Source organism: Macaca nemestrina, chromosome 15 (assembly GCF_043159975.1).
Source record: "Macaca nemestrina isolate mMacNem1 chromosome 15, mMacNem.hap1, whole genome shotgun sequence".
Lineage (NCBI taxonomy): Eukaryota > Metazoa > Chordata > Mammalia > Primates > Cercopithecidae > Macaca > Macaca nemestrina.
The window spans coordinates 30631562-30645962 of record NC_092139.1 but is presented as its reverse complement, the minus strand read 5'-3'; the positions used below and the strand labels follow the sequence as shown (position 1 = coordinate 30645962).

The 14401-nt window shown below is 46.5% G+C and overlaps 1 protein-coding gene across 4 annotated transcripts in view; it reads left to right on the top strand.

Moving 5' to 3' along the window:
* Positions 1–13871, top strand: part of ASI (agouti signaling protein) — a 93513-nt gene extending 79642 nt beyond the window's left edge. For all 4 annotated transcript variants that reach the window (XM_011766433.2, XM_011766432.2, XM_071080911.1 and 1 more), the window contains exons 2-4: positions 4116–4285; positions 6585–6646; positions 13505–13871. In XM_011766433.2, coding sequence (XP_011764735.2) covers positions 4126–4285; positions 6585–6646; positions 13505–13681 — 399 coding nt within the window. In that variant the 5' untranslated portion in view covers positions 4116–4125 and the 3' untranslated portion in view covers positions 13682–13871. The remainder of the gene's footprint in view (positions 1–4115; positions 4286–6584; positions 6647–13504) is intronic.
* The last annotated feature ends 530 nt before the right edge of the window (positions 13872–14401 follow it).

Here is a 14401-nt window from a genome sequence, read left to right as displayed (position 1 = left end):
AGAAATAATGGCACAAGCTGTCCTCTCTGTCTCTCTGCCTCGGCTGCCAAACAGGGAAGGGCCCCCTGTCTGGTGGACACATGACTCGTGTGACCTTACCTATCATTGGAGATGGCCCACACTCCTTACCCTGCCCCCTTGTCTTGTATCCCATAAATAACAGCGCAGTCAGGCATTCAGGGCCACTACCAGTCTCTGCGCCTTGGTGGTAGTGGTCCCCCAGACCCAGCTGTCTTTTCTTCTATCTCTTTGTCTTGTGTCTTTATTTCTACGATCTCTCGTCTCCGCACATGAGGAGAAAAACCCCACAGAGCGTTAGCCACCATGCCTGGCCTCTTTTTCTAATTCAGATTTTCTGGTCACTCTCACTTCTTTGCAGAAATTCCCATTACAGTTTTTGGCCCATGAGTATATTATTTATGGTAAGGAAAACCCAAAGACATAAAATAACTGCACATACCGCCTCCCAATTAATAACATGCCTCTTGTAACTTGCCTTAATCGAGCTTATTTGTTCTTGTTTTTGAGACAGAGTATCACTCTGTCACCCAGGCTGGAGTGCAATGGCACAATCATGGCTCACTGTAGCCTCAACTTCCTGGGGTCAGGTGATTCTCCCACCTCAGCCACCCGAGTAGCTGGGACCACAGTCTTGTGCCACCACTCCCGGCTAAGAGCCTTTTGTTAATCAGAGCTTCTCCCTACCACATTCCACCACATCCTCATCCTTTACTTTCCTTGTTTTTTAAAGTTGAATTTCTTTCTTTCTTTCTTTCTTTTTTTTTTTTTTTTTGGAGACAGTTTCTTTCACCCAGGCTGGAGTGAAGTGGCATGATCTCAGCTCACTGCAACCTCCTAGCCCTGGGTTCAGGCAATTCTCCTGCCTCAGCCTCCTGAGTAGGTAGACTTATAGGCACCTACCTACTCAGGAGGCCACCGCCTAGCTAATTTTTGTATTTTTAGTAGAAACGGGGTTTCGCCATGTTGGCCAGGCTGGTCTCGAAATCCTGACCTCAGGTGATCCATTCGCTGTGGCCTCCCAAAGTGCTGGGATTACAGGCGTGAGCCACTGGCCCAGCCGGGTTGAATTTATTTCTGATTTGCCTTCCTAATTAATACCCATTAAAGCTAGATGCTGTATTTGAAAAATGGTCTTTTTAGCAACAATCAGAAGCTAAAAATTAAATACAATATTGCTTTTGGAAGAGGTCAATGATACAGAATAAAAATTTTAAATATATATTTAATTTTATGTAACTAAAATATTATCTAGTTTACAAATATTTCATATTTATATTCCAAATGTTACTGTATTGAATCTTTATGAATTCTAGACAGCATGGTATAATAATGTTTCAAAACATTATGATAACTATTCATGATGTAGATTTTTCCTCTGCATCCACAATCCAAGCTTACCAGTCCTAGCTCTTGTCTCACTAGGACCCAGTCCTGTACTAAAACAAATCTGAAATCTGATAAATTAATGAGAAATATTATCGGCACATTAGCCTTTTAATAAATGTCATCAATATCTTCACCTGAAGAAATAGTTGGACTGGGTGCAGTGGCTCACACCTGTAGCCCCAGCACTTTGGGAGGCCAAGGCAGGCGGATCACTTGAGGTCAGGAGTTTGAGACCAGCTTGGCCAACATGGTGAAACCTTGTCTCTACAAAAAATACAAAAATTAGCCGGGTGTGGTGGTGGGCACCTGTAGTCCCAGCTACTCGGGAGGCTGAAGCAGAAGAATTACTTGAATCCAGGAGGCGGAGGTTGCAGTGAGCCAAGATCACACCACTGCACTCCAGGCTGGACAACAGAGTGAGATTCCATCTTAAAAAAGAAAAGAAATAGTTAAGTGGTCCATTGGTTAATATATATTGATGGAGCAAACATGATGTTCTTGTTCCAATCCGTCATGATTCTTACAATCTAGATGGGGTTGGCAAACTTTTTCTGTAAAAGGCCAGATAGTAAATATTTTATGCTTTGTGGACCACATAGGGTCTCCGTTGGATATTCTTTTTTTTTTTAATAGCATCATTTTAAAATGTTAAAACTGTTCTTACTTCCCAGACTGGATAAATGCCATATGAAATGTGAGAAGGGCAAATGAGTACTGTAGTCACTAAGGGCTTTGATGACCATTGACAAATGATAAGTAAATAAATGTTTGTATAGCAAGCTAAGCATTGCAATTGGTGGGAAAGGACAAGCATCATATGGGGACCAGGAAGTAGCCAAGCTTGGTCGGAATTCATTGCTTCCTGTGAGAAAATATAAAGCTGGAAAGGATGGTGGAGAGCCCCTGTCATTCAGGAGTTAATATCCTAGAAGGGGAATGCCATATATATATATAAAATATATACACACAAATGAACAAATATGGCCAAGTGGTGGCTCACTTTGGGAGGCTGAGGTGGGAGGATCACTTGAGCCCAGGAGCTCAAGGCCAACTTGGGTAATAGAGTGAGCCCTCATCTCTACAAAAAAAGAAAATTTAATTAGCCAGGCATGTGGGCACATGCCTGTAGTGCCAGCTACTCAGGAAGATGAGGTGGGAGGATGGCTTGAACGTGGGAGGTTGAGGCTGCAGTGGCCCAAGATCGTGCCACTGCACTCCAGCCTGGGTGACAGGGTGAGACTCTGTCTCAAAACAAACAATGACAACAGAAAAAAAACTATACGAGCTTGAGTTAGAAAATATAGGCCAGGTGCAGTGGCAGTGGCTGGCAGATCACTTCAGGCCAGGAGTTTGAGACCAGCCTGGCCAACATGGTGAAACCCCATCTCTACTAAAAATACAAAAATTAGCCAGGTGTGGTGGTGGGCACCTGTAATCCCAGCTACTCCAGAGGCTGAGGAAGAAGAATCGCTTGAAGCTGGGAGGCAGAGGTTGCAGTGGGCCAAGATCGTGCCACTGCACTCTAGTCTGGCTGACAGAGCAAGACTCTGTCTCAAAAAAAATAAAAAGAGTTAGAAAATATAAAATGCTTAGCCTGGCCAAAGTGGTAAAACCCCGTCTCTACCAAAAAATACAAAAATTAGCCTGGCTTAGTGGTGGGTGCCTGTAGCCCTAGCTACTCAGGAGGCTGAGGTAGGAGAATTGCTTGTACCTGGGAGGTGGAGGTTGTAGTGAGCTGAGACTGTGCCACTGCACTCCAGCCTGGGCAACAAGAGTGAGACTCTGTCTTAAAAAAAAAAAAAAAAAAAGGCCGGGCGCGGTGGCTCAAGCCTGTAATCCCAGCACTTTGGGAGGCCGAGACGGGCGGATCACGAGGTCAGGAGTTCGAGACCATCCTGGCTAACACGGTGAAACCCCGTCTCTACTAAAAAATACAAAAAACTAGCCGGGCGAGGTGGCGGGCGCCTGTAGTCCCGGCTACTCGGGAGGCTGAGGCCGGAGAATGGCGTAAAAACCCGGGAGGCAGAGCTTGCAGTGAGCTGAGATCCGGCCACTGCACTCCAGCCTGGGCGACACAGCGAGACTCCGTCTCAAAAAAAAAAAAAAAAAAAAAAATCCAGCTAGCAAATAAATAAATACATAAATCCAGGTGGCCTATGTTGACAGGTCCATCCTCCTGCCACAAACTATACCTGCATTCGTTCTCTCTGGGTTTGGGAATCTAGGGTATGAGCCAACATATATGCTTGTCTGAAGGAGCCACTTACCTCTGCATCTTTCTCACTGATTCTTAATTTATTAGCCTTATTCTGTGCACCTTAATAAAACCTCTGCTACTGTGAGGCCCTACTGGGGGCCCTTCAACAACTCTGCCCAGGCCTAGGGTCTCCTGGGGCCACAGACATTAAAAAAACCAGAAGCAGCCAACACACCACCCTCTGGACAGCAGAGACCAGTGCAATGCATTCCTTTTATCTTTGCTCCAATCTCCTTCTGTTCCTAGTCTTTCTTCCTCTTCCCATCTCTCTTCTCTCTTCTTCCCTCATCAATTCCCCTTCCCCATCCTAGGCCTTGCTAACCCTCCGACTCCACCAGGACACTTGCCTAACAGAGTCACAACACCAGCCCAAAGAAGCACAAAGAAAGCAGGAAGGCCTCTTACCATTACCCCGACCCACCCATCTGACCACCTTCTCTGTCCCACTCAGGCCTCCTGGGATGGATGTCACCCGCCTACTCCTGGCCACCCTGCTGGTCTTCCTCTGCTTCTTCACTGCCTACAGCCACCCGCCACCTGAGGAGAAGCTCCGAGATGACAGGAGCCTGAGAAGCAACTCCTCTGTGAACCTCCTGGACTTCCCTTCTGTCTCCATTGTGGGTAAGTCACCTAGCCTCCGGGCTCTGGCCCAGGAGAGGGGCTGCAGGAAATCAAGCATGCTTCCCGGGGTGCTACCAGGATCCACCGCCATGGACAGCTCCTTCTTGCTCGTTCCACGAAATAATCCTGGGAGAATAGTGTCCCTTGACTCATTTGGTTTGGGAAAGTCCTGCATGCTACCAATCTAATATGCAGCTTAGCATATGGTAGAGCCTCTGAAAGGCCTGAAGTGAAGACACTTGCTAAACTTTGTTTAATGTAGCATTTCTGAAACTTAATGAATCACAGAACTCCTGTCAACAGTAACAAACTTCAAAATGCTCCAGAACATATGCAAGACTAGGATGGACCAGCCCTGTCATGTCAGAGTTGGGAATTATGACTCAGGGGAAAATATGAGGGGCATTGGAGATCTGGTTTGACTTCACCTGATAATAATCATAGGCATACTGTGTGGTAGGCACTGTGAGGCGAGTATGGTCGTTATTTGTATTTCACAGTTGAGGAACTTTAGGCTTAGGAGAGTTAAGTAACTAGCATGGATCACACAGTTTTTAACTGGCAAAGCCAGAATTCAAAATCAGATGCTTAACTCCAGAACCTAAGCTCAAAACTAATATTCCTTACTACCTTGCCTTTTGCTAGGAAAAGAGGATATCTGAGGCTGGGTGAGGTGGCTCATGCCTGTAATCCCAGCACTTTGGGAAGCTGAGGCATGAGGATTGTTTGAGCCTAGGAGTTCAAGACCAGATTGAGTGATATACAGAGACCCTGTCTCTATGGTAAAATTTAAAAACTAGCAAGGCATGGTGGCATGTACCTGTAATCCCAGCACTTTGGTAGGCTAAGGTGGGCAGATCTCTTGAGCTCAGGTGTTCAAGACCAGCCTGGTCAACAGGGTGAAACCCCATCTCTACTAAAAATACAAAAATTAACCAGGCATGGTGGCGTGCGCTTGTAGTCCTAGCTACTTGGGAGGCTGAGGCAGGAGAATCACTTGAGCCCAGGAGTTTGAGCCTACAATGATTGTGAGCCATGATTGTGCCACTGCACTCCAGCCTGGGTGACAGAGTGAGACCCTGTCTCAAAAACAAGCAAACAAAAACTAGCCGGGAATGGTGGTGTATGCCTATGGTTCCAGCTATTTGGGAGGCTGAGGCAGGAGGATTGCTTGAGCTCAGGAGGTTGAGACTGTAGTGAGCTGTGATCACACCATTGCACTCCAGCCTGGGTGACAGAGAGACTCTGTCTCAAAAAAGAAATTTTTAAATAAATAAATAAATAATCGGCCAGTCACAGTAGTTCACACCTATAATCCCAGCACTTTGGGAGGCCGAGGTGGGCAGATCACCTGAGGTCAAGAGTTTGAAACCAGCCTGGCCAACATGGCAAAACCCCATCTCTACTAAAAATACAAAAATTAGCCAGGCGTGGTGGTGCACACCTATAATCCCAGCTACTTGGGAGGCTGAGGCAGGAGAATCACTTGAACTCAGGAGAGAGAGGTTATAGTGAGCTGAGATTGCACCACTGCACTCCAGCCTGGGTGACAGAGTGAGATTCTGTCTCAAAAGAAAAAAAAAAAAAAGAAGAAGAAGAAAAAGAAAGAAAAGAGGATATTCTACACATATCAGACAGGGAAGTGGAGGAACATCAACATTTATTTCTCTTCAGTGTAACAGACTTTTCACTTTATAAGCAGACTTCATTTATCCTCAAGATAATACTGCAAGGTAGATATTATGGAATCTTTTGTGCAGATGAAAAAACTGAGTCTCATGGAAGATAAGTAAGTTACCGACAGCCACATAGTCATTATATTGGCAGAGTCAGGATTCAAATCAGGTCCTCCTGGCTCCAAAGCTCTGAGGAATGGAAAATAGGAAACACAGGTGCATCTGTGTGCAAGACGGGAGTCCATTTTCTGAGTATCACAATGTTCCTGCACCTGCCACAATGGAGATGAAGGAAGAGGCACTTGGGGTGACTCTGAGTGGCCCAAGCTCACCTAGGTCGAGGGACCAGGCCCCACAAGAGCACCACAGGCAGATCCCAGTGCCTGCTTGGACATCCCATTTGCCTTCCCTCAGAGGACACGTTGCTATCAGTGCCTGGCTCCAGGTCACCATCCGGGCTGGCAAGAACCTACTGGCTTGAGTCCTACAGTGTGATTCATCCGGCACGCTGCTTCTCCTCTCCCCCACCTGGCAACTTCCCGAGCCCCTCTGCCCCTCTCACTTCACTGCAACTCAACGTCCTCAGAAACATCTGACTCTCCTCCTTTTGTCTCTCTTTGAAGCACTGAACAAGAATTCCAAACAGATCAGCAGAAAAGAAGCAGAAAAGAAGAGATCTTCTAAGGTAAGGGCAGGGAAGTTCTGGGAGTTCTCACTGTTGGGGTGAGACTGGACTTACAGAAGGAGGACCCCCAAGCTCTGGCTGGGAACTAAATGAGAGATTTTTCAGGCCTATATTAACAAAAGAAACTGAAAGCTACTAAAGACTTCCTGGCTTCAGCTCTGAGCCAGACACCCACAGAAGCCCAGGGAGCTGAAGTCCACTGAGCAAAATAGATTATGAAAAGCAGCTTCCTCTTCTAGTTAGCCCCTGCCTGAAATTTCACCATCACTCATACTTTTGGATGAATGTGGTGTTTCCAAAACCTCATTTCAGAACCACATTTACAACTTTTGCCACATCTGAGTTCCACCTATTTATTTAATATATTTATTTAAAATTAAAACTTAGGCCGGATGCGGTGGCTCACGCCTGTAATCCCAGCGCTTTGGGAGGCTAAGATGGGCAGATCAACTGAGGTCAGGAGTTTGAGACTAGCCTGGCCAACATGGCGAAACCCCGTCTCTACTAAAAATACAAAAATTAGCCAGGCGTGGTGGTGGGCACCTGTAATCTCAGCTACTTGGGAGGCTGAGGCAGGAGAATTGCTTGTACCCGGGAGATTGAGGTTGCAGTGAGCCTGAGCCATTGCACTCCAGCCTGGGTGACAAGAGTGAAACTCTGTCTCAAAACAACAACAACAAAAATTAAAACTTAAAAAATACAATTGACTCTTGAACAACATGGGTTTGAACTCATGGGTCCACTTATACATTGATTATTTTATTTATTTTCTCTTTTTTTTTTTTTTTGAGATGGAGTCTCGCTCTGTCACCCAGGCTGGAGTGCGGTGGCGTGATCCCAGCTCACTGTAGGCTCCACCTCCCAGGTTCACGCCATTCTCCTGCCTCAGCCTCCCAGATGCCCACCATCACGCCTGGATAATTTTTTATATATTTAGTAGAGATGGGGTTTCACCATGTTAGCCAGGATGGTCTCGATCTCCTGACCTTGTGATCTGCCCGCCTCGGCCTCTCAGAGTGCTGGGATTACAGGCGTGAGCCACTGTGCCCAGCCTTCTTTTTTTTTTTTTTTTTTTTGAGATGGAGTTTTCAGTTTTCACTCTTGTTGCCCAGGCCAGAGTTCAGTAGCGTGATCTTGGCTCACTGCAACCCTCACCTGGCGAGTTCAAGCAATTATCATGCCTCAGTCTCTCGAGTAGCTGGGATTATAGGCACATGCCACCATGCCCAGCTAATGTTTTTGTATTTTTAGTAGAGATGGGGTTTTGCCAAGTTTGCCAGGCTGGTCTCAAACTCCTGACCTCAGGTGATCTGCCTGCCTCAGCCTACCAAAGTGCTAGGATTACAGGGGTGAGCCACCATGCCCAGCTGATTTTTTAAATCGGAAAAAAATTTTTAAAGACTGACAATTAGGAAAAAACAGGTGAATCTTGTTACCTAGAAATATTTTTTAAAATGAAAAAAAGTATGTCATTAATGCATAAAATATATGTAGATACTAGTCTATTTTACCACTTGCTACCATAAAATATACATAAATCTATTATAAAAAATTAAAATTGCCCAAAACATATACAATACACAGACAGTACATGATGCCATTCAAAATAGAAATATAACTAAATGTAAAGATGCAGTATTAAATCATAACTGCCTAAACAACTGTAGTACATACTGTACTACCATCATAATTGTGAAGCTACCTCCTGTTGCCACTGCAGCGTGCTCTGGTGTTGTGAGTACGTGCTTAAAACGCTCTGTGAGCTAATCATCTCTGCACAAGGAGTCTCACCAGTAAATCACATATTGCAGTAAAATGTGATCCCTCAAGGTTCTCGTGTATTTTTCAATGTGTTTAATGCAATATTGTAAGCCTTGAGTAGTACCAAGGGCCCATACTAGGTGCTACTAGTGATTCTGGAAGTGTTCCCAAGAAGCAGAGAAGAGTCATGACATTACAAGAAAAAGTTGCTTGAATTGCTTGATTCAAGCAAAAAGGCAGATTAGAAAGTGTTAGAACAGCACTAAGGACATGTTAGCACCAAATTAGCCCTTTCAAGTTGAAAAAGATTGAAAAAAGAATCCTTTCTCATTGTATAGTAGGTGGTGCCACAGGTGGAGCTCTGCAGCTTCGGTTGCTTACTATTTCAGACAGACAATACATCTTGTAAACAGATGGAGTAAACTTATGGTATCAATAAATACAGTATGGCACTGTAAATGCATTTTTACTTCCTTATGTTTTCTTATAATCAATCTCTACTTATCCAATAATTTTCTTAATAATATTTTCTTTTCCCTAGCTTGTTTTTTTTTTTTTTTTATTTTTTTAGAGATGGGGTGTCGCGCTGTCACTCAGGCTGGAGTGCAGTGGCACCATTTCGGTTCGTTGCAACCTCAACCTCCCAGGCTCAAGTGATCCTCCTGCCTCAGCTCCGCAAGCAGCTAGGACTATGGGTGTGCACCCCATGCCTGGCAGATATTTGGATTTTTAGTAGAGACGAGGTTTTGCCGTGTTGCCCAGGCTGGTCTTGAACTCCTGAGCTCAGGCAATCTGCTGCTTCTGCCTCCTAAACTGCTGGGATTATGTGCATGAGCCACCATGCCCAGTTTACTTAATTATAAGAGTACAGTATATAATACATATAACATAAAAAGATGTGTTAATCCACAGTTTATGTTATCAGTAAGGCTTTCTTCTGGCCAACAGTAGGCTATTAGTAGTTAAGTTTTTGGGGAGTCAAAAATACCATGAAGGCCAGGCACGGTGGCTCACACCTGTAATTCCAGCACTTTGGGAGGCTGAGGCAGGCAGATCAGTTGAGTCCAGGAATTCAAGACCAGCCTGAGCAACATGATGAAACCTCATCTCTACAAAAAATTTTCAAAAATTAACTGGGGTGTGGTGGTGTGCTCCTGTAGCCCCAGATGCTCAGGAGGCTGAGGTAGGAGATTCACTTGAGCCTGGGATATCAAGGCTACAGTGACTTGTGATCTTACCACTGCACTCCAGCCTGGGCAACAGAATAAGACCCTGTCTCAAAGAAAAAAGGATTTTTGACTGTGTGTAAAGAGTTTGTGCCCCTAACCCCTGCATTGTTCAAGGGTCAATTGTATATAATTATGATAGAAAACTAGTATCACTTGCTATAAATAGAAGGTAACTATAAAAATATGTAAAGTTGGCCAGGCATGGTGGCTCATACCTGTAATCCCAGCACTTTGGGAGGCCAAGGAGGGTGGATCACCTCAGGTCAGGAATTTAAGACCAGTCTGACCGACATGGTGAAATCCCATCTCCACTAAAAATACAAAAATTAGTTGGGCATGGTGGTACGCGCCTGTAATTCCAGCTACTCAGGAGGCTGAGGCAGGAGAATCACTTGAACCTGGGAGGCGGAGGTTGTAGTGAGCCAAGATCGCACCACTGCACTCCAGCCTGGGCGACAGAGCGAGACTCCATCTCAAAAAAAAAAAAAAAAGAAAAACGAAGAAAAAAAAAGGAAAAAAAAAAAAGGGGGAAAGTTAAACATTGTTAGTGAATTCTGGATGAATGGATGGTATTGCCTACCAAAGGCTCTAAATTTGAGGCTTAAATCTCTGTGTTAAAAGGCAGATTAGGCCAGGCACGGTGGCTCACACCTGTAATCCCAGCACTTTGGGAGGCTGAGGCAGGCAGATCACCTGAGGTTAAGAGTTGCAGACCAGCCTGGCCAACATGGTGAAACCCTGTCTCTACTAAAAATACAAAAATCAGTCAGGCGTGGTGGTGTACACCTGTAATCCCAGCTGCCCAGAAGGCTGAGGCAGGAGAATCACTGGAACCGGGGAGGTAAAGGTTGCAGTGAGACGGCCGGGCGCGGTGGCTCACGCCTGTAATCCCAGCACTTTGGGAGGCCGAGGCGGGCGGATCACAAGGTCAGGAGATCGAGACCACGGTGAAACCCCGTCTCTACTAAAAATACAAAAAATTAGCCGGGCGCGGTGGCGGGCGCCTGTAGTCCCAGCTACTCAGGAGGCTGAGGCAGGAGAATGGCGTAAACCCAGGAGGCGGAGCTTGCAGTGAGCCGAGATCGCGCCACTGCACTCCAGCCTGGGCGACAGAGCGAGACTCCGTCTCAAAAAACAAACAAACAAACAAAAAAAAGGTTGCAGTGAGCCGAGATGACACCACTACACTCCAGCCTGGGTGACAGAGCAAGACTCCATCTCAAAAAAAAAAAAAAAAAAAAAAGGCAGATTAGAAAGTGTTAGAACGGCACTAAGGACATGTTAGCACCAAATTAGCCCTTTCAAGTTGAAAAAGATTGAAAAAAGAATGCTTTCTCATTGTATAATTCAGGGTCGTTTAACATTAACGTTCCACCTAAAATCATACCACCGTTAACACAGGTTCCCACTTTGGGAAACACTGGACTGAGGCATTGCTGAAATGCACACCTTATTCCTGTCTTAGTGTGCCTCAGTTTATCATATCAACTGTAACCAGAGCGAGGAGCACTGGATTAGGTATCAGGAGGCAGGATCTGGTACTGTGTGATCTTGGAAGTCCCTGCTCTTCTCTGGGCCTATTTTGTTGGCTGTAAAGTGAACAAGCAAGATGAGATTATTGACAGATAAAAATATATAACTGACAAATATATTTATATGCTAAGCACTGGGAACATAGCAGTGAAAAAGAAAGATATATCCTATCCCTGCTCTCATGGAGTTTACATTCTTGTGGACAAAACAGGTGAACAGCAAGTATATCAATAAATAGGTAAATAAATTCAGATGATAAAGAGTGCGAAGAAATTACAGCACGGTAATGAGAGTGAAGGGAAGAGTGGTCTGGGAAGGCCTCTCTGAGGGAGCAGTATTTAAATAGACTGAAAATTCAGTAACCTAGAGCAGCAGCGTCCAATAGAAATACAATGTGAGGCCGGGCGCAGTGGCTCACGGCTATAATACCAGCACTTTGGGAGGCCGAGGCGGGCGGATCACCTGAAGTCAGGAGTTCGAGACCACCCTGGCCAACATGGTGAAGCCCCGTCTCTACTAAAAATACAAAAATTAGCCGGGCGTAGTGGCGCATACCTGTAATCCCAGCTACTCAGGAGGCTGAGGCAGGAGAATCACTTGAACCCAGGAGGCGGAGGTTGTGGTGAGCCAAGATCGCACCATTGTACTCCAGCCTGGGTGACAAGAATGAAACTGGCTCTCAAAAAAACAAAGGCTACTCAGGAGGCTGAGGCAGGAGAATGCCGTGAACCCGGGAGGCGGAGCTTGCAGTGAGCCGAGATGGCGCCACTATACTCCAGCCTGGGCGACAGAGCAAGACTCCCTCTCAAAAAAAAGAAAAAAAAAAGCAAAGAACTGTGATGTGAGCTACATAATAATTTTAAATTTGCTTATAGCCACTTTTTTTTTTTTTTTTTTTTGAGACGGAGTTTTGCTCTTGTTGCCCAGGCTGGAGTGCAATGGCACAATCTCGGCTCACTGCAGCCTCCGCCTCCCGGGTTCAAGCAATTCTCCTGCCTCAGTCTCCCGAGTAGCTGGGATTACAGGCATGTGCCACCACGCCAGGCTAATTTTTGTATTTTTAGTAGAGATGGGTTTCTCCATGTCGGTCAGGCTGGTCCCGAACTCCCGACCTCAGGTGATCCATTCACTTCGGTCTCCCAAATTGCTGGGATTACAGGCATGAGCCACCACACCGAGTTGACAACCACATTTTTAAAAAGAAAAAAAAAAAAAACAGCTGCAATTAATTGTAATATTTTATTTAACCCAGTATACTCAAAATGTTAACATTTCAATATGTGATTAATTTAAAAAGTTATTGAAATAATTTATTCTTTTCGTTGTACTAAATCTTTGAAATCTGGTGCATAGTTTACAGTACAGCACATCTCATCCCAATGCTCAGTTTTGACAAGCATGAAATGTAGCTCTAACTAAAAAGTTGTGTTTAAGGGGAAAAATATTTTTATATTGCTTCAGTTTTACATTTTACATTTCAATTAATTAAAATTAAATTTGAAAATTCAGTTTCTAGGTCGCACTAAACACATTTCACGTACTCAGTAGCCACATATGACCACTGGCTACCTGTATCGAAGGTACAAAACCCAACGGCTATTTCCTTCCCAGGAAAGGAAGCAGCAAGCTATGACAGCAGTGTCCAAGACAGCTCCTGCTGGGTTCCCGCAGCAGGAACTCACCTGCTGCACTCGGTGCACAGTGGGGCAGCAAAGTTAACACGGGTTGGAGAGGCAGGCAAGGGCCAAATCTCAAAGGCCAAAAGAAAGTTCATGTTTCCTTTTAAGTTAAAAGAGAGACCACTTAGACCGGGCACGGTGGCTCACGCCTGTAATGTAATCCCAGCACTTTGGGAGGCCGAGGCAGGCAGATCCCTTGAGCCCAGGAGTTTGAGACCAACCTGGACAATAAGTGAGACCTGTCTATAAAAAACAGAAAATGAAAATAAAAATAAAATTAGCCAAGCGTGGTGGCGCACACATGTGGTCCCAGCTACTTGGGAGGCTGAAGTGGCAGAATCGCCTGAACCCAGGAACAGTGAGCCCAGATCGCGCCACTGCAGTCCAGCCTGGGTGACAGAGTGAAACTCTGTCTAAAAAAACAAAACAAAACAAAAAGTAGGGAGAAGAGGGCCAGGGCCAGCCAAGAGCCAGGTCAGTCTGGATGGGGATGAAGGTGAAGGAATCAGACTGGGGGAGCGGGCGGTGGGCGGTGGGCAATCGGGCGGGGAAACCTCTGGTCCGGGACCTCCCTAGCCCGAGGAGCTCCCAGGCACAGGTGAGGACGCGAGGGGCTGGCGTGGCCGGCTCATAAAGCCCCGGCGTTTCCCATGCAGAAGGAGGCTTCGATGAAGAAAGTGGCGCGGCCCCGGACCCCCCTCTCTGCGCCCTGCGTGGCCACCCGCGACAGCTGCAAGCCGCCTGCACCCGCCTGTTGCGACCCGTGCGCCTCCTGCCAGTGCCGCTTCTTCCGCAGTGCCTGTTCCTGCCGCGTGCTCAGCCTCAACTGCTGAGCGCGCCCTCTCCCGGCCGAGGGCGGGCAGGGCTTTGGGGACGCGGGGCGCTTTTCGGGCGGGTGATCTCTAACAGGGCGGCTTCCCAGGACTGGGGGCGGGCGGAGGTTGCAGGAGGTGGGAGTTCAGGGAGACCTGGCTTGGGCTAAACTCGAAATACAATATATATAGGCTGCTCGAAGGTGTGCTGCTGTTTCTGTAAAGGTCCCGAAAGTTCTCGATGCCTTCGCCACAGAGTCAAGCGGACTGCGCACGCGCTGCTCTCCAGGGGCTCAGGACACCCGGGCGCCCCAGCCCCAAAGCTGCACTCCCAGTCAACGCTGCTCCCGCCCTGGGGGTTAGGAACGAGGCTACCGCCCCTACCATTAAACCGGGGAACACCCGAGGCTGCCTCCAAAACCAGGGAATTCAGACCAGCCAGGCAGAAAGGAACCGCCTTTAGGTCTTAACACATTTCCTCCTAGGTGCTCCCCTCTCCCCAGGGGAAGAAACGGAAAGAAAGAAAGGCCACGCCTGTATTCCCAGCACTTTGGGAGGCCGAGGCGGGCGGATCACCTGAGGTCTGGAGATCGAGACCATCCTGACCAACATGGGGAAACCCGTCTCTACTAAAAATACAAAATTAGCCGAGTGTAGTGGCGCATGCCTTAAAGCTCAGCTACTCGAGAGGCTGAGGCAGGAGAATCGCTTGAACCTGGGAAGCAGAGGCTGCAGTGAGCC